The following is a 25,001-nucleotide window of genomic DNA, read 5'->3' as shown; positions in this document are numbered from 1 at the left end:
GGGGGCCAGAGAAGGGAAATGTTGCAAGCATGTGCTGTGACCTTCAGGTTAACCGTGCATCTAGCATTACCGTGGAGTATGCAAAGAATACAGCCTGATTTCTCTCCATCTCCGCATGAACAGCAGAGTGTATCACTGGGCTTTGTCTCTTGGGACACATTTCACTGGGATTTAAAATCTTTGTTTCAGAGTGGATTCCTGATGATTGACCCTTGAGTTGGAGTCCTGGTTTGGACTTGGCTGTGGCTGTGGAAACCCGCCAAAGTAGTCCTGCCCATGTTTTAGTTAATGAGAGCTTGGATTTCAGTTTTACCCCAACATTTAAGTAGCTTGGGGCTCTGCCAGCATGCTACTAGGGTTTTACTTTATCTCCGCCTCCTGTGGGCATTGGCTACCCTGTCCTCTTAGAGAGTTAAGACGAAAGGCAGGCCTCTTTCTGCCTCTGGTGTCTGAGGTGTACCCATTTTTCACATGCCATGGAAATAAAAATTGCTATCATATAATCACACTGTGTTCTGACTCAGGTCAAATATTTCACTCTTTGCACTTGGAGTTTCTCTTCCACTGTTTTCTTAACCTGTCACAGTCTCTTAATTAGAATGTATTGCTAGAGGACAGGCAGCATCGTCAAACTTTGTGCATTTTATGAAAATACACAAAAGCACCAGACAAGCAGCTGTAGCACGAGCTCCTCCAGATGCAAAACTGAAATTCCCCAGAGGGGCATCTTCATTGTTTTCTTTCTTTGTTCCAGAAGCAAAGGCCGATAATGAACCGAGCTGTTCGAGCTGTTCGCCGGCAGCTCAAGAACTGTTGACAAGGCTGGGATTTTTACTGGGAGAAGGGATCCCAAGTGCCACACACATAACCATTGAAGGAAACAGTGAGACCATGGTAATGCCCAAGGAAGACACTGCCTATCATACCTGCTCAGAGTATGCATGAAGGAAGCCATAACCTGCCTTCTCCCGGTCCCTGCGTAGGGGAGTCATTGTTCAGTCAAAGGAGTCTGGGCTGTTGTGTATTGAAATTTACTTCAGCAGTTTGTGATTTCTGCAGTGGGGAGGTGGGGCGAGGCGGAAGGGTGCGGAACTCAAGAAAATACCCACATTAACCTTTGAGTCACCACCCAGGGAAGAGTAGCTGAATGACTTTTAAGTGCATGAAAGAATCCCATAGTAAGGATACTCCTTTTATCTTTGTAACACCAATCTCCTCAGCTGGCTGCTTTGGGATATGCTTTCCTGTGCATTTTTTTAGGGTTGAGATTTTGAAGGGTCAGTGGGATGAGGAAAAGATTTGTAGGAGATGAGGCCGAGACAAAATAAGATGCGAGCAAATGGTTTGTGCAGGGGAGAGCATTCCGCATTCTAGGGAGCCAGCAGCCTGCCTCTTCGGGGCGGAGATAGGTAACGTGTGCATGGCAGTGAGGGGCCAGAGCTCCCGCCCCCCGGGAGGGCCTGTGCGAGGGTGTCATGCACTGATTGAGATGGCGGTGGCCACCAGCCCTTGGCTCTGCTCGCAGAGCCCGTAAATCTTCAGGAGTTGAATCAGGCTGCAGTGCTTGTGAAACATTACAAAAACAGAGTTCCCAGGTTTTCCGTACAGAGGTCAAAGAACCCATTTGTCTACTGCAGACTTTAAATGAAAGGAAGTCTGCCTGTTTGCTATTTCTATTTTACGAATGTGCGTTCCCACTAAATTATTTCTAAGACGGTCCTTTTAATAAAAAAAAAAATCACAGGGGAAGGGGACAGAAGAGAGATTTCTCTTTTAAAATTTGGAAGGCCACATATATATATGAAGCCGCCTCACTTTAAAGACTGTTTTCCATGTTCCTGTTTTTAGTTTTATTGCTTTAGCGTCAGAAACAAAAGACTGTGTAGAAGCGTCCTGTGTGAAGCCGCGCTAACTCCTCCTTCCGTTCGTCTTGCAGTGCACAGCTCTGAGCCAAGGCATCAGTCCTTGCTCCACACTAACAAGCAGCACCGCATCTCCTAGCACCGATAGCCCCTGCTCAACCTTGAATAGCTGTGTCAGCAAGACGGCAGCCAACAAAAGTCCCTGTGAGACCATTAGCAGCCCTAGTTCCACCCTGGAAAGCAAGGACAGTGGAATTATAGGTAAGAAGCACACGGCTCGGTAATGGGACGGCTCGATGCACGTCGGCCAGAGCATTCACCAGGCACTTCTTCAGAAGATTTTAGTGTGGTCTGTGAAGGTTGGTCGGCCCGGGCTGCCCTGCTCTTTGCAGACTGCACGGGCTCCACGGATAGCTGAGCTGATGAAGCCTCCGCGCTTACGTTCCTTGGTGTTTATTTTTTATAACCCTGGGCTCATTGGGTGAAAAAAATTTCCTGATCAGACCTGACATGTGAAGTTACAAAATCCTACCTCCTCATCGATTAATTCCATTTGCTGGGCATCTGGTCCCACTAGGGCATAGAACTGGGCAATAAAATCCCTGCGTTTCGAGGCCTGTTCCCAGCCCCATCGCAAGGTCATTTATTTCTTCACTTATTTCCAGGTGTTTGTTCTTTAGTTTGTTTTCATGGGATCTGACCACTGTTTTTGAGGCCAGAATTTTCTAGGGATGTCCACCCTGTGCCCCCGCATACCCACACTCACACCGGTAGGTTTGGTTGTCCTGACCTGTGGATCAGGAGACACAGATTCTAGTCCCGACTCTTACTTAGGGTGCTTAGCTAGGTCAACACATGCATAACATTTGAATTCTTTGCATACTTCTTTCCTTCTCTGTTAGAGCAAGGATTCTGATTTCTTCAGTAGTTTCTGGTCTTGGGTACACATTAGAATCAACCAGGGAAAAGAGCCCTTACTTTTCACATCCTTTCCCAGAGTGCCTTCCCGTTTCTGAAGGTGGGGTTGTGCATCTGTGTGTCTCAGGTGTCCAGCATGGCTCCTTTCAGATAACAGATGTGTGGGACCGCTGAGTGGATTGTACGGGCCCTCTTCTGCTCCTGGACTGCTGTCTAACGTTGGTACTCTACTGAACATTCAGCTGCTTCCCTTTTTCTGACTTACGCACATGTCTTAGCGGGATATTTTATGTTCTAGTAGGGCCTGATCCCCACTTATTTCCACATTAGTATGTAATCAAAGGGAATGATATCTGAGCTCCTTATTTTCTCCAGTCATCTGCTACTTCAAGTGTAATTTGCAAAACCAAGTGGCAGGTTCATGCACTTCATATTTTGGAGGTTGCCTCAGAAGATCTGTGAGATCACTGGGGCTGGGTGGTGGGCTCCCTGGTATAGACCTCACTGTAGCTTTCTCCAGGGCCCTTCGCATAAGGACGGCTACCTCTGCCCTCAGTTTTCACTTGGATCAGCCTCTCTGGTAGGTTTTTGTTTTGTTCGGTTTTGGTCATCTTATTGAGATGCAACCACATACCATGATATTCACTCGTTTGAACCACTGAATTGTTTTCGGTCTGTTCAGTTGTGCAGCCATCGCCACAACCCGATTTCAGAACCTTTCACCCCCAAAAGAACCCCGTAGCCATTCGAAGTCACACTCCATTCCCCTTACACCCCCAGCCTTGCTCATTCGGTAGTCTGCCATCTGTCTCCGTAGATGTTAGCTGGTTCTGGACGTTGCATTAAAGTGGTGGCTTGAGGTTTTCGTAGCAGATTTAAATGCTTTCACTTATTCCGCTGATTTCCTCTTCCCACCTCACTCTGCTTCTCCACCTGCCGTTTAGTCCAAATAATTTTTCCCAGTGTTACTTCTGTCCTCACACCCTCTCCGAGCTGTCCTCCACTGCCAGGTGTGTGGGGTTCTGCGACAGCCAGGTGACTCCCCTGACGGCATTTACTCTTCTGAAATGTCCTCTCCTCCCTACAGTTTATCTGCCTTCAAGGAGTTCAGTGCTGCACGGTTTTTTGGACAGCCATTTCTGTCTTCATTATATGATCTGGCATCGGCATTGCATGCCTCTGATTATGACCAAGCCAGTGTCTGGTTGTGACAGAAGCTTTTTCAGTGACCAAAGAGGACCCTCATACATTCATTCTCTCCTCCCCCCGTCCTTTCTCTCTCTTATTGAGATACAGTGCTGCAATTTTAAAAGTATTCTAAAGAGGGGAAAGAAAAGTTGCCGGTTTGGTTTTGGTTTTCTGTCTTGCCAAAGGAAAGATTGAGCTGCGGGGATACCAAGGCTTTTAATGAGAACTTGGTTGAATACATCCATCCAATCCCAGAGCACTTCGTCCCTCTATTTACATGCTCTTCATAGCACCTCAGTGTTTTCCTTCAATTTACTTGATCTTGTTTTATTATTTTTGTCTCCATACGGAGGGGAAGGGGGTGGTTCCCATTTATGTTATTCTGGCTATCTGCTGGGCTCCTGGCATGGTGTTGGGAATGAAAAATTAAGGAAAAAAGAATTGTTGCCGCTGTCACGTCGTATCGAAGGACAGAATGTTTAGTTGGTTTCTAAAGAAGCTATGCAAGATTCCCGTTCCAAGTTGGCATTGTCATGTCTGTTAATGTCACCTGTATTGTAAGCTGTGTCTTGTTCGAGTTAAATGACACGTTTCATGTCATTGAGGCTGTCCTTCATTCCTTGGCTACAGTCAGACAAGTTCCCTTAGCTCAGCTTCACATAAAAACGGTGACAGTTGAGATGAAGTGGGAGTCGTGAGGAAATGAAGGAGGTGGTGCTTCTCACCGCCTTCGCTGGTCTCCTGCAGGGAGTGAGGACTGTAGGTGGCTGAGAGGCGAGCTCTGTGCTGGTGACAGTGTTCCTCTGTTCGCTCTCCTTCCATGACGTGCAGAACTAGAACCTGTGCCCAAGGGACACATGGGGGCTGTGGTAGGGAGGGGAAGGAGAAAAGGCAGGTATTTCCTCTCTGGGCAGTTAGTAGCCACAGCTCTTTGAAGAGGCAGGAGTTGGGGGGGCTGGGGAGGGAGAGCGCTTCCTCCTCAATCAGTGCAGGGTCCGCAGTTTCACAGCCTCCTCACGGAGCAGGGATCTTGACTCAGTTGTGGTTCTGTGATTGCTGGGGGTAGGGTGTGTGCTTTCTCCGCCTGAGGAACATGACTGTTTTTATAAGGTGTAGCCTGGGAACGGCAGCCTTTAGGCATCTTAAATATTTAACAGAATAAAATATTCAAGAACACAGTGATCTTAGTGGGCAAAGATAAAGGTGAAGATACCTTGGCTTCCTGCTTTGGAAGGCCTGGCAGCTGCTTGGTATAGGCCGGTTAGGATCCATTTGCTAAATTCCACAGTCTCTGGGGAGAGGGGGAAGAAGTTTCCATTGAATTTTCCATTTCGAGTTGTTTCAGATATGTCCACCCCTAGAGCTTGGGTTGGAGTGGCAAAGGTGTCAGGGGCGGGCTGGTGACAAATGCACACAGTTGGTATGGCGTGACGAGCTTTCGGGGGGCTGCAGGCGCCCACATGGGGCTCAGAGCTGCGTGTACAGTTTTAGTACTGTTTATTTAGGGCACCTGGGGGAAATTTCAAATAGTGTTAACCCATCCTTAGAAATTCTGAGCCCTCTTCTTAATATGTAAGCTGATTACCATCAGGGTGATTATATTTAATCTACATATTTTTGCCCAACAGATGCCATGTAGGGAAGGTCGCATTCCCACAGGGTCACACGGCCTTCTTGGGGCTGCCACGGACTACCCTTCCTGTGTTGTGTCCCTGCTGGTTTTGATGCATTGCAGGTGAAGAGGATTTTCCTTTGAGGAATGGCTGGCTTAGTGGGAGAAAGGACAGAATCATGACCATTTGAAGAATTTATTGGACCCCTTCCAGTCTCTCTGTAGAGGTCAGTCAGGGCTTTGCAGAACCTCCATGCCCTCTGTTCCAACTTTACTGTGTTATACAGAGGGGAGTCCCACTTCATCCTATTTGAGGAGTTGCCAGTTCCTGAAATGTTCTTTAGGAGTATAATAATTCTGTCATGTACAAATACTGTCTCAGCTGGTTGGGCGTAACTCAATTCCCTACAAATATATATATTTTGAAAGTAAAATTTCCTACTCTTGACAGATTAAAATTGTTGGCATTACCTAGAAATTAATATCTGATTTTTAAAATTTGCAGTGTGAAGACCTTCTAAATGTGAAACTATCCCCAATCAGCATAAAGTAGCTTCTTAATAACTTGCTCTAAAAGGAAAACTTTGCAAAGAAGTAGCTTTAATCGGTGTTTCCTCCATGCCTGAGAATACATTTTTTTCTTAGTGACACTCCTTTGAATAAACTTGCTTCCAACTGTTAACAAATGGAAATTGTAAAGTGTATTAATCTCAGCTTAGAAAAAAAAACTAGGTGTACTCACTAGAATGTGTATGAAAGCCCATTTGGTTATTTATTTATTTTAAAAAGATTTATTTATTTTCGAGACAGAGAGTATGCGAGTGGTGGGAGGGGCAGAGGGAGAAGGGGAGAGAGAATCCTCAAGCAGCCTCCCTGCTGAGCGTGGAGCCTGATGTCAGGCTGGATCCCAGGACCCCAATATCATGAGCTGAAACCAAGAGTTGGCTGCTTAACCAGCTGAGCCACCTAGGTGCCGCCCCCAGTCTGGTTTTTTAAAAAGCATCACTGAAAGCAATGGGTTTTAACAAGCACTTTTTGATTTAAACATACTGTGTAGTTTTTGTCTGTGTCCATATCATGATCAATATTGTGTGTGTGCGTTTAAAAAAATGCACACTTTCTTCTATTTAGGAAGAAAGGGAATGGATATTGGATGAGGAGAAACAAAACCTGGTCTTCCTATCAAGATTTAAAAAAAAAATCCTTCCTATGTATTAATAATAAATGTGCCCAGGAGAAGGACTTACAGGTAACAATTAGAAAAATTCTGGCTGAGTAAGAGACCGTTAAAAGTTAGTCACCTGTCCCTTCCAGGCCCTTCTCTACTAGCTGCTTGTACCTGCTGGCATTTATAATCTCCAAATTACTTTTGTAGTATCCCAGATCTGTTTCTTTTTGAGAGTTGGTGTTAGGCCAGCCCCACGAAGGAGGAGGGGTGTTCCAAGTGGATGGTGTCCACATCTCCCCCACTGGGCCTGTCTCCTATACACAGCAGGTGTGTTGTTCACCTGCCCAGCTTCCCAGCGCCTGAGCCACCATATTCCACCAGGCCAGATAGCTCTCAGGAGATTAAGTGCTCAGAATATGAAAAGGGTAAAGAATTTAGGCTCTTTCTGCTGCCTTTCCCCTTTCTCTGGTGGGGAGGTAGGGTGTGGTTTGCGTTTGCTCTTTCTCCCTTTGAAGGTGGAAGGCAGGTGTAAACTTAGGCAAGGGAATACCTTCACAGAAACATTTCTCCTGCAAAAGTGGCTTGCAGGAAATACTGGGTACTGGATTAGGGTCCTGCTAGTGCTTACTAGAGTTTGATAATGTTTGTTTTTCTGGCCGGTTGCTTAGGATATTAAAACAAAAGTTTATTGTGGGCTGACTTTTATCTTCCTGAGCCTCGACTTGACTCTCTCCTAGGCTTGTAAAATGAAAATGATTTCAGAGGTAGCTAGAGACCTTTGGTTCCTTTTATTTCCTGGACTTCGTGTCCCAAGGGAGTTGATCAGATGTGGAGAGAGGCCTACAAAGAGGAATTAATTGTATTTTATTTTCATTTTTAACTTGTTGTAAATCCTGCCCTTTTGATTTTATGCTAATCCAAGTTTGTTGCCACCTGTATTGCCCTGCTTGCTGCTAAACTGAAATGCTTTGAAATTGATTTGGTAATAACTGTTTAGAGTGTTTCAGATCTGTGTTAATATTCATTTTGCTACATTGCCTGCAATTTAAAAAATCATCCTTAATTATAGAAGCTTTTTTTTTTATTTTTTATCTCTTGGGTGAAGGAGGAAAATTTGCCTTTACATATATAATTCGGTAATATACTTACTGTGGGAAAGAAATCCGTAGCGATGATTTGGCCTGCTGAATGCCGGCTGTACTTGTATTCACTCACGCTGTGGTTGGATTCTTCAGGCGGCTGTTCTGTGGGTGTAGCAAGCATTTATTGGTACCTACTGTGTACCAGGAGCAAGTTTGTTCAGTACTGGTACAGTAAAGCTCAGGTACAGTATGTTTCAAAACTTGTCCACCTGTGGAACCAAAGAGTGGTCGTCTGCCCTTGGAGACCTGGGCAAGTTGTCAGTTACTGAGAAGGGTTTAAAACATGGCCATGATCGACACCTCTTGATGGAAGATGCATGCTATAGGTGCATAATAATACCAACCGCTGATAGTGCCTTGTGCTCTTTTCTGGAAGAGTCCACGACTCTGCAGAGTCATTGGACTACGTCTGAAGCTCCGGTGTCCATGCCTTCAGTATACAGGTTAGGCGAAGCTAGGAAACTTCACGTTGTACAAATCCACGGGCTTTTCTGTGGAGGCTCCTACCTGCTGTGTCAGACTGTGTGGGCAGTGTGGCCTCTTCCCCTCCTCCAGTTCCCTGTCCCTGCTGACCCTTGAGGGGTTTCCACAGTCCAGGGGACTGGCAGGTGCTGCTATGCACCATGGCTTGGGTCCCTGGCCTTGCTGCTTGTTGCGTATCTTGCGCAATGCCAGGAGCACTGAGGCGGAGATGTGCTACGGAGACCTGTCTGCCACGAGCCTGAGCATGGCGCCCCTGGGCAAGGCCAGAAGGAGAGCCGGGCTCTGTGGTGCTTGACACAGGCCTGCTTTGGTCTCCCAGCAGCTGTGGAAGAAGAAGCCAGAAAGTCAGAAAGTCCCCTGGAGCCAGAGGTAACTCAGGCCACCTTCCTGGAGTCCTCTCCTTGCTGGGCTTGGGGAGGTAAAAGCAGTCCCTCCAGGTCAGCCGCCTCTGTTCCCTGTGTGGTTGGTTAGCTTGCAGGGGGCGCGGAGGGAGAAGCCTAGTCTGGCCTTTCTGTCTGAAGGTTTCAGGCAGGCTGGTTTCATCTCTGTAATCCTTCCCTTCGTCACTTGGGGAAATCCCAAATATGTCGTGGCAGCCGCAACCGTGTGTAAGATGTTGGGGGCGAACAAGGGAAGAAGCGAATCCTGGCAGGCCAGGATGGCCAGGGTAATGGGCACGGTGCTTCCCGCACTTTCTCTCTGCTCTTTACCCAGTCTCATTTAGACTCTGGTTTCTCCTTTCACAGGTGTTAGTGATCTTTATTCTGTCGGGTCAAAGGCGGTGTCCGCAGAAGCTGGCTTTTCTTTTTTCATCCCCTTCTGCCACTTTTCTAAGCAACCATTATGTCCTTTTCTTATTTGATCTTTCCAGCGTTTTAACTTTTAAAACTCTGTGTCAACCATTAAACTGAATATAGAAGTTAAAAAATGTTTGTGTTTTCAGTGCTACTTTATTTTCACTGTGTGGGGGAGGAAGACATTCTTGGGTACTCATGAGATACTAGGCACTTTACATACCTGCCTTTGTGTCTGATTTTCTCCACAACCCAGGGAAGGACAAAAGACTCTCTTCATAGAGCCCTGGCTTTGAAAAGGGAGAATGAAGACCAGTCATCTGTGGAGTGCTTGGGGAAAAAAAAAAGTCAATTTCTGGGTTTTTTAGAAAAGTCTCTTCAGAAGTTTTTTTTCTTGTGTATTATAAATTAGGGTACTGCAGGTACATGACTTGTAAATGCATGTATTTGGGGTGCATGCTCAGATTCTTCTGATAGTATGGTGTGATCAGAACAGTGCAGAGCACCACGGCAAGGCTTCAGGCCTTACGGAGCTTCCCACCCGTGGGGCTGGTCGGAGCATTCAGTGAGCTGAGAGATGACAAGGGCTTAGAACGGAGCCCGTACGTAGTAAGCACTAATATATTTATGGTAGCCACTGCTGTGATTTCCTGCGGCTACTTTATACTTAATCCCTCCCCAGTGGATTTGAAATACTTACAAATAGACATTTAGCAAAATAAGATTTTTTTCTCCCCACGAAGGTGTGACTTGAGAAGAGGGAGTAGAGCAAGTGAACGAGGGGAGGGAAGTGGGGGGATGGGGAGAGGGAGGCCCAGGCTTCCAGGTGAGGACTGAGTAAATCATGGAGATGGAAGGCACAGCATCGGGAATACAGTCAGTGGGCTTGTAGTATTGTATGCAGATGGAGGGTAGCTACACTTGCGGTGAGCACAGCATAATGTGTCGAGTTGTTGAATCGCTATGTTGTATGCTTCAAACTAATACAACATTCGTTTAAACTTCAATAAAAAAAAATACAAGAGAAAAGATGAAGTCGGGAGTGAGTTTTGTTAGATGTTTTCATTTTGCTTCTCAGTGGGTAGGAAGTTTGACAATTCCTAGTAGCCAGTATAAAGAGAAACTCAGGGGCACCTGGGTGGCTCAGTCAGTTACACGTCTGCCTTCGGCTCAGGTCATGATCTCAGGGTCCTGGGATGGAGCCCCTCATCGGGCTCCTTGCTCAGCAGGGAGTCTGCTGCTCCCTCTGCCTCTCTGCGCCCCCTCCCCCCCAAGCTTGTGCTCTTTCGCTCTCTCTCTCTCATTTAAAAAGAAAAAAAAAAATGAAACACATAAGTTGATGTTTGTAATGTAGAGACAAAAACGTGCCCTTCCCAGTATTTGGCCTGGAGAGACTTACCTTTGTAGGTCCTCAGAGGGGGAGAAGCCAAAGTTTGAACCCAGGCCCTGTGCACTTTTTACCTCATGACTTTTCTCCATCTCAAAGACAGATGAATTCTATTCTACCTGTGTGGTATCCATTTGATGTCAGAGGCCCTTAGTCCCTAAACAATTCTGGACTAACACTGTACTCATTGTAATTTTCTTCTTAATGTTCCTTTAAACCTATAACCTGATTTAGATCCTACCAAACTACTTATTGGGCCCTGAACTTACACTGATTTTTTAAAATTCTATTTCAAGTGTACATTCAACATATGAAAGAACCTTCAGTGGACAAAGAATGGGGTGTAGCAAAGCTGGGAAGGAGAAGGAATGCTGTTTTATTGCAGTACTTTATATAGCAAAACATTAAATGACTGAGTAGGTCTATCTGTCTCTCCCACCTCCTAGTCAACCGGTAACTTGTCCCGGCTACTGTGCACCCATGACTGGCTTTTCTCCACTAGCCCCTGCCTGAGGACTACTGTTTTTAACAAGTGAGACTTCATGAACTGCAAAATACTTTTTAGTCACAGACACTTAGAGAACTCTGGCTTGTTGAGAGTTATCCAAGGCAAAGGGAGTTTTAATATAGTGCGTGGGCAGGCAAAAGGGCTGGTATTAGACCTACCACTAACCGTGTGTGTGTGTGTGTGTGTGTGTGTGTGTGTGTGTGTGTGTGTGTGTGAGAGAGAGAGAGAGAGAGAGAGAGAGAGAGAGAGAGAGAGAGGGAGGGAGGGAAAGCAAGATATAGAGCAAGAGAGATTAGTTTCTCCCAAGTCTGTTCCGTATCTGTAAAGTGGGTTGATGGTTCTCAGCCTGTCTACCTCTTCTCCAGGGTTGTGGTGATCATGTATGTCCTATTATGTGTTGGACATGCTTTGGAAGTAGTGTAACCCTATGCACCAGTAGGTCTAGTTAAATGTGCCATTTACTACAGAGGAAGAGAATGTGTGCTGTCCCTGGTTAAAAGGAGTTTTCAAATGATACAGAAAGTTAGAAGTAGCACGTGTCAATCAGTGAGCAGGACCAAACAAACCTAAAGTAATACTAAGTTGTGAGAAGTGAAGCCTAAACTCATGGCTCGATAAAACTTGAGGCCTGATAAATTGCCCATTTAACACAATTACTGTATGTTGGAAGAGGGGTAGAGCCCCCGTCTGAATGATGGTGGCAAGTCTTCGTTGACAAAAGCTGGCATCTGTACTGGTTGATGGAAGGAAATGCTAGAATGTTTGAGTTGTTAGGGAACTTGAAAGAGTATCCGAGTCTCCAGAAAATGTCAAATGTCACATAGATTTTGGAGGGTTTTTTTTTTTTTTTTTTAAGTCATCATTGTGAAGATGTTGCTGTAGTTGTGTATGTGTCTGTTAACTTGAAGGTGACTGGTTAACTTGGTTAGGAGTTTGAATTTGGTAGCCTGGAAGAAAAATCGGTATTTTTGAGTAGCCTGTCCTTGTTTTAGGAACCAGCTTCTCTTCCTTGGTGACTGTGGAGCTGCCCTATTCAGTGTGTTTCTTGGGTTGTATGGGGAAACGTGTTGGGCCTTCACCTGTCCCCTTGAATCTGCATCAGGGCTTATTTGTGCTGAACGAAGACAGCGCTTTGGGGCTTCCAGCCGTGTGGGCTGCCTCTGGCACCGGATGGCAGGGAGAGAACCTTGTGAAGTGGGGCAGCCTCAGGGGGAGGGCCTGTGGCTTCAGAGCTGCTCACCTACCTGCACAGTGCACCGTGTGTCTTCGCTGAACATCACGAGGGCACGTGCGAGAGTCTCCTGTTCAGAAGCACATTATAAACTTCTCCTCCTTTTGAAATGCAACCCCGTCTCAGACTTCCCTCCCCCCCCCCAACTTTCCTCCTCAGGACCTGGGCACGTGTGGCTGTACGGTGAGAGCAGGACCTTCAGCCTGTCCCTGTGGTCTGGGACCCCTGACCAGGCCGTTCCTGTTCCCACTGCCTGAGGCCGGACCTAGGACTCAGGGTGTTGGGGGTGTCACTCTGCAGTGCAGGGCACTGAGGGAAAGCAAATGCAGACAGACATCACTTTGATTTTCTGTGTGTTTTTTCCCTTAAGAGTATGTGCCCCCAAATAAAACTACCACAGAGGAAAACCAAACAAATCACTCTGACACATTTCCTGTAACTCAGATGTTGGGGTAGCTTGGGAACCTAAGTATGTCTGAGTCCCCAACACTGGACTTACAAAGGAAGGCTTGTAACAATTCACAATCACAACTTATTAACAAGGTTACCATTAATCATTATTAATAAGCAGTGATCTCATTAATGAATTAGACTATGCCTATGAAGCATTAGCACAGTCCCTGACGTATAATAACCTTAAGTAAATGTTACTGGCACTGTTACCACCACCACCAGCGTTTTCAGGGTGGAAAGAGTCCTACGTGCCATACTTAGGCTCATATGAGTGGTCCACTTAAAAAAAAACACACACATGACTGTGATTGATTCCAAATAGATGGAGAAAATTAGTTTTAATACTGTTGACAGAATGCTTGGAAATGCCGGGAGTAATGGCAGACGCCCAGTGATGGGCCCATCCCAAATCCCCTTAGATTGTGGTGGAAGACAGAATATCAAATCCTGAATCAATAACAATGAGATTAAGTGTAGTGTCTCTGACCACCATTGGAAGAGAAGTGTGTTCATTTGCTTATTCAACGAATAAGCAATCATTTATTGAGGACTTAGGATGTGCCAGGTGCTGTGCTGCTCAGAAGAGGGAGATACCCAATGGAGGTAGGTGGTCTGAGGCTTCAGCACACAGGAAGGATTTTTGAATAGGGAGACAAGCAGTGGATAATGAGTCCAGACCGGAGCAGCAGGGGTAAAGACCATTCTAGAATTGTGACAGAATATATCCTGTGGTCACAGCGAGGAAATTGTTTTGTCCGCACTTCTAAACCTTTAAAGAGCATCGTAAAAATAAACAAAACAAAACTCAGACCCTTTGATCCTGGATAACAGGCTGTTGGTGCTAATTCACCGGCCTGCTGCTAGTGTGTATCATCAGGTTATGTTGATGAAGTAGCTTAATCCAGGTGGCCGAGTTCTCCACGCACTCTGATCTGCCACATCCCATTGGCTGTCTCCATTAAGGGCCTGGGCTGTGGGGATCCCAACAGGGAACACAGAGGGATCAGAAGACATGGCCCTTGTTCTCAAGGACACAAGCCAGTGTTGGGTCCATGGTAACCTGGGCTTGCAAGGGGCTTGGGTGTTTAAATTGGAAGTGGCTGTTTGTAGAAGCCACGTAGGGCGAATATTGCTGTTTTCTTGCATCATATTCCTCCTCTTTTGCCAAGATGGTTTTCCATGCTGGTTTTCTTTCTTAGAGGCTAAATTATAATTCTGCAGTCCAGCATCCCTTCCCATGCTTGTTTTCTGTGTGCTGGGAGGTCTTCTACTCCATGCTGCTAAAGGAATAAAGTCACTCTGTCCAGTTCATCTTGAACAGCTCTTATAAAGTTTAATTCTAAGGATCGAATTCTCTGCTTGACTTTGTAATTGTGTTTTTGTTGTCATAGATTTTCTCCTCCATCTTTTCTGCATTAACGATTGTATTGCCTCGTCCCCCTCCCCCCTTATACAAATATTAATTTGGGAAAAGATATTTATAGGCTCAAAGGAATTTAATGAGATATGAATTCTTCTGTGAGCAATTTATCTTTGTTATAAAGAGAAGATACATCATCTCTAAATTACATGGATTTACTGTTAACTCTCAGATACTTTTAGACAGCTTTTTCATTATCTTACCAGCTTTTTTCCCCCTCCCCTGTAGAATGGCTTAGTTTATTTTCCTTGATAAGCAGCATTCCTCTAATTTACCAAAATACATTGTATGAAACATACTTCGATAAAAATCTGCATGGACCGGAAAAGTTTCCATTGATAATGGGGAGGGCAGTGTGCTTGTGTTAACTCTGACCAGCCCCAGCTATGCCTGGCCTCCTTCAAAGTATTTTGGTCTCTCATTTCAGCCACAATTACAAGTTCATCCGAAAATGATGACCGGAGTGGCTCCAGTTTGGAATGGAATAAGGACGGAAGCCTAAGGTTAGGGGTACAGAAAGGAGTCCTTCATGATCGCAGGGCAGATAATTGCTCCCCAGTGGCAGAAGAGGAGCCCCCTGGGTCAGCGGAGAGCATACTGCCCAAAACTGAAGCCTCAGTTGGAGATGGTCCGGTCCCTTATTCTCAGAGCTCCAACTCGCTAGTAATGCCACGGCCCAACTCAGTTGCAGGTAAGGCCATGCCTCTCTCCAGAAGGGTTGTCTCACTGGCTCTGAGGTACCCCATGTTCACTCTATCCACTTGGGAATCTGATCCAGACACAAGCCAGCTTTGTGATCGTGGATCGGGTGCTTACCTGTCTAGGCCTCAGTTTACCCATCTGTAAACATGATAAGGCTGTCCTTACTGGTCTTTAAGTGATCCTTCCACTCTGGAATTCTGGAAAACTAATATTTAGACTGTGGCTCTTTTGTGTATGAAGGAAGAAGGTGCCAAAAACTTTGTTCTTGTTTTTGATATTTTAAGCCTGAGTAAAGTCGTAACTTTTTATTATGTCTTGGTAAATAGGAATCCTTGTTTAGAATGAGTTTGTTAATATCAGCTCCAAGAATTTCTGATCCAACTTTCAAACTTATTTTTTATAATTGAGGCCCATCATAGGGATGGGAGGCCCCCTTTCTGTATCATTCAGTTACAAGGGAGCTCACAGCTTAAAACATACGTAGTGGAAGTGAGCCTTCTCAATCAAGGGAATGCAGGCAGGCAAGGCAGATGCTCCTCAGCAGGATGGGGCAGCCGGAGCAAGATGAACAGAAAGGGTGACTGTTGGTAGTTAATAATGGGTGGTCGTCAAGCAAGGAGAGCAGTGGGGTGAGGGAGGAAAAGAACTCTGGTTCTGAGCTGTCCTGCCTGCTTTCACAGTCCCGAGTTTCTAAACTCTGTGCTCTTGGGTTGAATTTAGAGACGACCTTGTTTCAGTCCTTCTTTGTCACCAACGTAGTACTTAAAACTTCTCCTCTACTAACACAGAGACCTAGGTTCTCTCTCCCTACATCAAAGAATTTTTTTATACTGCTCCTTGGGGATGTGGCAGGCCAGTCTGGTTGTTGTGAGGCATTTTTATTTTTTTCCAATGGAACTCCGAAGCAGCTGATACATAAATGGCTCTAATGGAAAAGTTCTGAGAGGCAGCTCTAATTCACTTTCAAAGGAAGTAAATGGCCTTGTTCCAGAAGAGGGATTTGGCATGTCTGCCAGAGAAAAGTTCTGGGGAGCGTTATGCATATTGAGTGATGGTTCTTCCAGAAGCTTTTATGCCCTCCCACCACTCCCCTGCTACCGACAGCGTAGTATGTTGCACCTGAGGCGTTTTATACCGCGTCTACCTAGTTGGGATGAACGGTTCATTTGTACGATCCCAGAACTTGATAGTTTTATTGACTTCAACAAAATAGCAAACTTGTATTCAATTTAATCAAGCTATTTTAAAATTAGTAAACACATTAATACATTAATAGTGTTGAAAGCCCCCCATTTGGGGTTATGTTTTCTGCCTGATGTTCTTTCATGTGGTCTCTTGCCATGTGGAGTGACAGTGGGTAGGAGCTGAGCTTTTCCAGGAGAGTGCAGTGATTATAGAGCGGGGCTCTCGGATTTCTGCTGTGCTCATTCATTAGTGTCTGTGTGTGCACTTGAGCTAGACCTCCTGTGGAATGGGAGGGTTTTACCTCTGGGTAAAACTTTGAGCAGTGGCTGCCTGGCCGAATGGGTGGGCTCATTTCTTCTGTGTTACAAGTTTTATCAACTAAAAGCTTATTTTGGAAATAAGCAAGTTCCTTACCTCATGGTATCTGTTAACAAGCTAGGAGTCTGGGAGAGTCTTCACTCCCCACCTTCCTTACCCCTAAAGCTGAACCTCAGTTCAGAAGTCATGGCAAGATTTTTCCATGTATCATTGAGAAGAATGAAAGATTCAGGTTGTGTAGACTGTGTGTAGCACTTTGTCTCGTGATTAGAAGACCAGCTGCTGCAGACGGGGCAGTAGGCAGCCCTCAGTGTTAGAAGGATGAAAATAATATGTCCAGGACTGTTTATTGCAGTCCCTAGGAAGTATTTGCATGTGAAGATCCACATAAACACAAATAAATTGCCATTTGGGAAACATCAAATGGTTAAATTTGGTAGAGTAAGGACTGGCAGGTGAAGGAAAGGGGATGCCAGGTCTCTGTTCACAGCTGCCCCAGGGGATCTGGCCTCCCCTGGGGGGTGAGGGTATGGGAGCAAGTTCCTGAGGTGGCCGCCTTTATTATCAATGAGCCTGTTACAAAGAACTGCGGTTCTCTCTTCACTGTTGTGTCTAGTACAGTAAAATTCTTATGTCAAAGACTATAAAAATAAGTTGGGTAGATTTGGAGAGTCACTGTACAGAGATTTTCTTTGTAAAGGTATTTATTGGAGTGGAATCAATTTCAAATGCTGCAGTCAGGTTATTACTTTATACCACATCAAATGTGTGGCACGGACACCTCATTCCTTTGTTAGGAAACAGAACCAGAAGCCTTTAAAATGATATCTCAGATAATCTAGAAGTTAGGTGATTAGGTTCTACTGGTTTGGGCTAACTTCTTTTTTCTTTTAAAATGCTTTCTAAGTGGACCACAGACACAGTGTTTAGTTTTCCAAGAAACAAACCGAACTACCGGCCAATTTCCTTGAAATTCTAACTGGTAATTGCTTAGACTTTATGGTATTTACCTTTAATATGTTAGTCCGTGGTGTTTCAACAGGTGTTTCTTTTTGTTCAGTTCAGGGAAGTTTCCTTCTGCTTCTCCCTCCACCCCACCCCACCCCCCAAAAAACCCTCCTCTCCTGTAGCATCTGAAAATGTCTTTCTCACTCAGATGTTAGATGTACTGTGTGTGTGTGTGTGTGTGTGTGCGCGCGTGCGCACATGCAATGAGTGTGTAATTTAACGGTAGGGATACTAACAGTAGGTTTATTGCAGCATAAAATTATTGCTTTACCTCTGATTTTTCGGCCCTGAGTCCTGAGGATTTCGAAAACATTTATTGTTAAATACCAGAAGTGAGTCTTGTTGTGCAAGTGACGTCTGAGAATCTACTGTGCGCCTGTGTGAGAAGGCAGAATGTGGTCCAGCAGCCTGCTCTGCCAGGTGAGGAGCACCAGGGCGCCGAGCAGACAGCTGAAGCTTCACTGTCCCGAGTTGTCTCCCTCAGTGGCCTTGACAGCAGCTTAGAAAGCAGAGGCAGCCGGCAGCTCCTGGCTTGCAGCCCCACTAGCCACTCCATTTCACCGCACCTTAATCATGTTTGACAGAGACTCAGAGCTGCGGAGTCGGGGAGGCCGCTTTGTTGCACACTTGGGAGCCAGAGCTGCAGTGACTTGAAATCTGAAAACAGAGGTGTCTGCCGCCTCACCATCTCCTGTATCTGTGTCAGGCTAGGGCTTTTTTGCAGTCCTCTCTTTGGAATGCCCTTTATATGGTCTCATGTTCTCGATCCTTTCAATTGTCACAAAATTATAAACTGAATGTCATGTTCTGAGGGGTCAGGAGAAGAAGGGAAATAGGAAACCCTTTGGAGGCTCCAAGTGTCTTTGAGTTCCCTAGGGCTGAAGCAGCAGGTCAGATGTTTGTGGCTGTTCAGCTCTGAGCTGAACTTGGCTTACGGGTTACAGCTCTGGGTGCTCCTTCCCCCTCAGCCTCCAGCATGTGAGTGTGCTCACGGTGAGATGTGTTGAGGAGAGGGGCACTTGTAGAGGCCTGGCTCAGAGTCCCAGGTCCCAGGCAGGAGCCTAGAAATACATGTTCCGGGCGGTGTTATTGTAGGGAGCCAGGGTGCTGAGTCTGGTCCCGGTGGCCCTCCGGGAAGTTTCACACACCCTAGTTGGGAAGGAGCCAGAGAGAGAAGCTAGAGGCTGCCATTGGATTCCCAGAAATTAGGTCCATTTGGAAGTCCTACATAAGGAATTAGCTGAAATCTTTCTAATGGGAGAGATTTGTGTTGGGTATTGACATAAGTGTGTACACAGTGTGTAAATAAACTGTGGATACTCACCAAAAGGATAGAGGAGCATCAAATGTATGCTGTTGTGAAGTCATGGTGTCAGATGTCTCTCCTGGGACTGGGTGTGTGGTGAATTGCCCTTTGGGGAACGTGGCAAGAGGGGACGTGCCACCACAGAGCCAAGCCCTGGAGCCACCCACGTTCTTGTTGAATGAAGGAGTCATGGGGGGAGGGGTTGCTAACAGTGAGGAAGGAAAGGGTGAAAGCCTCAGGAGGGGAAATAGGACCCAGATGGAGCAGATGGTGCCGGTCAGTGGCTAGATGCTGTGAGCCAGAAGGTTTTCAGCAGACAGATGGCCCAACTTCTCTCCCTTGAAACTTGGTCCCACTAATGATTTCACCAGTCCTTAGAAGCCTTAGACCTTGGAATTCAACTCCTGCTCCCCACTCATTTACCCTCAAATGATGCCTATATTTTATTATCCTGGAAGAGAATTGTATGTCTTGGATTAGCAGTACCTTATGTTGGGCCACTTAACTCACAAACAAATTAGGTTAATTTTATTGAGAATTCTCTCACTGTGGCCTAGGATGTATATGCAAATAAGAGGAGGTTCTTTTTTTTTTTTTTTCTTTTTGGGCAAAAACATGTATCATGTATTTGTTAAGATTTGCTAAGAATTAGCAACATTATTTTGTATTGGTTGTTTTTATAATCCAGCTGGTATGTATGCATGAATAGACCTTAATGCATTTTAACTGTTCCCTATGTACTGTGAGTCTTACTGATTTGATCAGAGGTAAATATTCCTTCTTTTTAGAATAAAAAAAAATACATACCTTTAATATTGTATATAATATATACATAAAAATTTAAAGCTTAGGAATATGTTTATTTCCAATGAAATCCGCACGGCTACTTTCCAGTCAGGAGCTGACTTTTAGTGTTTGAGCACTGTGGGATTGTACTGCAGAATCTGCTCACTTAATCAACAAGGTTGGAATTCCAGGAACCATGGAAGGCTCTCCGGAGCTGCAAAGAAGACTCTAGTACTGTGCTGTGTGTTTGCAGTGAGTACCGCAGCCTTGTTGAGGGACACTTGGTCAACTTTCTTCTTAACATTTTTGGTGAAGTCTGTCTCTTTCCAGGAATAATGGAGAGTTCTGGTAACCCTACCACCACATCATTAAGAATGAGGAACACTTGGTGTTTACCGTTTTTAAGTTAACCGCACTGCAGGAAAAAATAAGCTGGGGTTGGCAAACAAAACCAAAATTACCTTGAAGTCCATTTAGGTGAAAGCCTAAACGAAATTGCTTAGTGATTTATGATTTATAGTAGTTTGGGTATGATACTAAAATCAACTTTGAAAAGACTAAACTTGAGTTTAATATTACAGCAACAAGCTCAACCAAATTGGAAGATCTGAGTTATTTAGACGGGCAGAGAAATGCCCCTCTTCGAACGTCAATTAGATTGCCGTGGCACAATACAGCCGGAGGTAGGGCACAGGAAGTTAAAGGTACTGATCTTTGCATCTGCTGGGATAGTGGGTATCATGAATGCATTCAGTCAACATTGAGGATCTGTGATACCCAGCGTTTAAGCCAGCTCATTTAAAAGCATGATGTGTGTGTGTATGCTAAAAGTTTATCTATTAACGTGTGCTAGGAGGCCATCCTTAACGGTTTGGGGCTTCTTCCTTAAAATCTGTGATCAACTCGTTTCTGGAGTTGAAAAATAATTCTGCAATATATTTTGAAGTGAGGGGTAATTGAACACTCACTGGATAACACTTGTCACCAACAAAGAATCGGCTTTGTTTCAGGTCCGTGGGCCGTTGGCCACCTCCCATAATGCACAGTTGGGTGGTCCACAGCCTCACCGAAGGGGCCAATGCGTCACCACGCCCAGATGAGAGCTGGGGTGCTGTCTCTAGGAAATCGCCTTTCCCTTTTACTCCTACAGTAGTGGAAGAAACCTGGCTTAGATACTGTTTCAGACAAACCGATAAGACCTGGTTTGGGGCCCTCTGCATCACTTTCTCTAATCCTCTGCATGTCTGTCCTGAGTCGTGATGACAGAACTAGCTGGTCATTTTAATAGGACCCTTTGTAAAACCAATGGGGGGATTATAAATGAGATATTACAGAAGCATTAATAGAACCAGATTGGAAACACAGATCGCTGGTGGCATAAAACTAAAGGCTAATACTGAGTATAACATGCAAGCAATGCTAAATTGAGTTTTTAAATGTATAAAATTATGACATTCTTCTAAAATAATTATCTTTTTTTTCCCCCCTAAGCACGATTTGCTCCCTACAAGCCCCAGGACATTTTGTTGAAACCCCTGTTGTTTGAAGTACCAAGCATAACGACAGACTCTGTGTTTGTGGGAAGGGATTGGCTCTTTCACCAGATAGAAGAAAACTTGAGGAACACAGAACTGACAGAAAATAGAGGCGCCGTGGTTGTTGGAAACGTGGGCTTTGGGAAGACAGCAATCATTTCTAAGTTGGTGGCACTTAGCTGCCATGGAAGCCGCATGAGGCAGATTGCTTCCAGCAGCCCCGGTTCACCACCTAAAAGTATGTGCATGTTTCATGCTGGTCTAGTTGATGATCGAATGTAAGGTAGATGGAGGACATCCATTCTCAGTTCTCCTCACATTGTTCCAGCTTTTTGAATGCTCCCATCTCTCCTGATGCCCGGGAGCCATCCCCTGGGGTGAGGCCAGCCTTCCCTGGTCTTCTCCCAGCCGGAGGGCCTGTTTACCTCTTTATATGGGCAGTGAAGCCTGATCTGGTGCCCTGGGGAGTTTGGGTCCCAAAACCAAGGGGGTTAGGCTGCTGGCAGAAGCAGCCAGGTGGAGTCTGTGCACAATTCTCTTGTACCCGGTTCTCCACAGCTTTTGTCCTCTCTGCTGGATTTACCAGGAGTATAAAAACTAATTTAAAATGGGATATAGTAGTAAATATTTGACTAGTCATGTCTTATTTTTATGTTTCATAAACCCATTAAAAGAAAGTGTCTCTAACATGATGCACAGGAACAAGTGAGCCATGAAAGATTATTATTATTTTTTTTTTAAAAAGCAGAAGGAATTTAATAAAAAGCCAGAAACAGCAGTTCTCCTTTGGGGGGGGGGCACCTGGATGGGAGGCAGGGCTGAGAGGGACATTTGTGTTCTCCTTTGGACCTTTGCATTTGGGATGGTGTTCACTCATTACCTATTAAAACACTCTCTGGGTCTAATCAAGAAGTATGTTCAGTATCTCACCGTACCCCTATTCTGATGTTGTAATAATTAAATTGGTCTCTTTCTCTGCAGCTTCAGATTCCTCCCAGGATCTTCCTTTCACCCCATTGCTTTCACCGAGTTCTTCTGCAGGTGTTACCAACACAGCTAAAACACCCTCTGGGTCTGGATCTGATACACCTGAAAACCAGAAACCAAGAGAGGATGCAGTGAAATACCTTGCTTCTAAGGTAATCTGCTGTTCTAGGGGGAGCCTTCCGGAGTGAGGAGGTGGGGGAGAGAGATGTTTGTTAGTTTGGCTTCTGAGAAAGGAGTTTAAAGAGGGATCTTAAAACAGAGACCATTGCATATAATGCAAAAATGTAGCTGTTGATAAAATAGCAATAGAGTACTCCAAGTAAAAGGTATTAATGAAAATAAATGGCCCCAGACACTGGCAGTGGACTTTTACTCATCTTCAACAGTGGGTTGAAAGAATTCCCCAGAGTAGCAGGTTGTACCGCAGGCTCCACAAATCCACCCTTAAAAACACATGCTGGCCTTCACTTGGTGCCAGAGCGGGAGGCTGGGAGCCTTGAACGTGACCCAGGCAACCACGCCAGTGTTCCCTGTGTCCTTCTATCAGAGGTTTCTTGCGATGTTGTGAAAGAGACTTGGCCAACTTTCCCTTTGTAGATTCAGAGCCATCAGGATCCTTCTGAAATTTTCCATGTGCTTAGCATCCGTCACAAGTTCATGAGCCGCCCTCTGCGTTCGAGCAGTTACGTCGCTCACTCCTGGTGCCCTGCTTGGGTCTCCCTGGGCAGCAGCGGTGTGAGTTGGCGGAGCTAGGGACCACGAGGGGCCAGTGTGAGGGGGGTCTAGGGAGGATGACACCTGGGGGTGAGTTTGGTGCAGGGGATGGAAAAGGAGGCTTTTTTGCCCCGGATCCTTGCTTTTTGCTTCTGCTTCTGAGGTGAGAGTGCTCCTCACTGGTGTAGGCAGCCCTGGCCACCGATTCGGGGCAATCCTCTGGTCAAAACTGGGTGATCAGAGATGAGGGATGGAGTGTAGACTTCAAAGCCACCCTGCCACGGTGATTTTTCAAGCCACTCTGTGACCCACAGTAAGAGATGCGTGTCAGACGGGAGACCTGGTACACACACATAAACAACCTGAAGCAAAAGCCTGTTCTTACAGCCTATGAAATTCACTGTATGGAGTGAAAACAAGCTGTTGCTGCTCCAGATGGAGCTCATGACCCGCTGTTGAGTCGGCCGACTTCTTTTGTCAGACACAGTGCTGGATGGACGTGGTGTGGGCCGTCTCCCCGGGGGTCTTCGTGCTCCAGCTCAGCCGTCTGGGGGAAAGCTGAAGAGCCAACAGCCTTCCCCCGAGTGTTGATGATAAATCGATCTCAAACAGGAGTCACGCGACGATTCCACATTGGCCACATCTGCTCTTGCCTCTTGTTTTTAAGAGTCTGCAGACCTGGAATTTAATCCCAGAACTTCCCTTGATTGTCTGTGTCACCCTGGCCACGCATTTAACCTTGGTGCTGCCCTCCTCTGTGACCCAGACCCGGGTGTGTGTAGAGCTCAGGGAAACAGCAGGTGCTCACACCCTTCTGAAGAACACAGAGCACTTTGCACACATACATCTTTACCTTTTTCACCTTTCTTGGCTCATACTCCCATTCCTCTTCTTATTCACACATGGGAAGGTATCAGAGTTTGCATACATCTGCAGCACTTTTCTTCCCAGACCCTTCTGCATCTGGCACTTTCCTTGGGCTCTCTCACAAGCAGCCTGCTGCCACTTGACATCTGTCCCAACATAGGCAATGCTCCTCATCCCCTCGGTACCTGGGCAGGCACCCATCTCCTCCTGTGTGTCCCTTCACAGAACAGGCAGACATATGGTGATTTCTGATTTGAGTCCTTCAAACCGTGTTGCTGTTGAATTTCTCCACGGTGTCAGGGTTGTGTGTGGGGAGGGAGCTGAGGGTTTGAGCCAGGCTGCCTGGCCCTCCAGCTCCAGCTCCAGCTGTGACTTTCAGCACGACTCCCCTAGCCACCAGCGTTACCTGGTTTGGGGGAGCAGCAGATGAGCTTCCCAAGGAGATGCTGCTCTTTGTGAAAGCAGAAATGCGGTGATTATGGCACTTCTGGATGTTGAGTACATTGGGATTATTTGGAATTGCTTTAAGCCAAGGTAGGCTTTAGGTTTTATGCATGAGTTTTATTCATTTAGTTTCTGTACAGAGTAACTTGTACTGATCTTAGAACCAAGATGGATTTGTGGCTGCAATTAAAAGTCTGCCCAGAACTTGGCAAAGTGTGTGAATGAAAGAATAACCGAATCAGTTAAGCTAAACAATGACTCAGTGTTGGCGAAGAGAAGCGACCTGTTTCATGACTGTGGTGGATGGGAACACTGCATCTGTTTGGGATTGTGGAGGGAGCATGTGAAGAGGGGAAGGTGATGCTGATGGCTGTGCTTCTTGCATAGGTCGTGGCCTACCACTACTGTCAAGCCGATAACACATACACGTGCCTGGTGCCCGAGTTTGTGCACAGCATCGCAGCTCTGCTCTGCCGGTCCCATCAGCTCGCTGCCTACAGGGACCTACTGATAAAGGAGCCCCAGCTACAGAGCATGCTGAGCCTCAGGTCCTGCGTGCAGGACCCGGTGGCTGCCTTCAGGAGGGGAGTGCTGGAACCACTCACAAGCCTGAGAAATGGTACCTCTGAGTAGCCGTGCACACCCTCTCTCTCGTTAGGAATACGGAGCCCCCAGGATGGTCCTCCAAATGACTTGGATGGGAGTGAGGGTGGGCGCCTGGGGAGGATGTGGGTGAATCTGTGTACAGCTCGTTCTCTTCCCCAGAACCATCTCCCCAAAGTCCTTCCATGCTTCTTGAATGGTGTCGTTTTAAAAGAAGCATCTCTAATAAAGAATTAACTCTACAGTTGAATATTTCCAGAGTAGCTAATTTGTAACCATAGGTTATTTAGAGGACTTATGCCCTGGAAACTGTTGCCTGCATGTTTTATATTCATTCCTACCTAGCAGGGGGGATAAGTTGGTCGATTGAACGACTTGCC

General features: G+C 45.9%; 1 protein-coding gene across 19 annotated transcripts in view; it reads left to right on the top strand.

Moving 5' to 3' along the window:
• TANC1 (tetratricopeptide repeat, ankyrin repeat and coiled-coil containing 1) overlaps nt 1–25,001 on the top strand; it is a 230,094-nt gene that overhangs the window by 155,921 nt on the left and 49,172 nt on the right. For 6 of the 19 annotated variants that reach the window (XM_073883696.1, XM_073883708.1, XM_073883695.1 and 3 more), the window contains 7 exons: nt 755–894; nt 1,937–2,123; nt 14,594–14,857; nt 20,053–20,175; nt 20,963–21,244; nt 21,988–22,145; nt 24,406–24,637. In XM_073883696.1, the coding sequence (XP_073739797.1) occupies nt 755–894; nt 1,937–2,123; nt 14,594–14,857; nt 20,053–20,175; nt 20,963–21,244; nt 21,988–22,145; nt 24,406–24,637 (1,386 nt within the window). Of the gene's footprint in view, nt 1–754; nt 895–1,936; nt 2,124–5,608; nt 5,808–6,711; nt 6,830–14,593; nt 14,858–20,052; nt 20,176–20,962; nt 21,245–21,987; nt 22,146–24,405; nt 24,638–25,001 lie in introns of those variants that run through there. The other 13 variants (XM_073883738.1, XM_073883727.1, XM_073883731.1 and 10 more) reach the window with 11 other exon arrangements.

This window comes from Callorhinus ursinus, unplaced genomic scaffold (assembly GCF_003265705.2).
Source record: "Callorhinus ursinus isolate GAN/ISIS: 27379988/994484 unplaced genomic scaffold, GSC_fseal_2.0 scaffold2, whole genome shotgun sequence".
Taxonomy (NCBI): domain Eukaryota; kingdom Metazoa; phylum Chordata; class Mammalia; order Carnivora; family Otariidae; genus Callorhinus; species Callorhinus ursinus.
The sequence above is the reverse complement of the archived record's forward strand: the minus strand, read 5'-3'. Positions and strand labels throughout refer to the sequence as shown.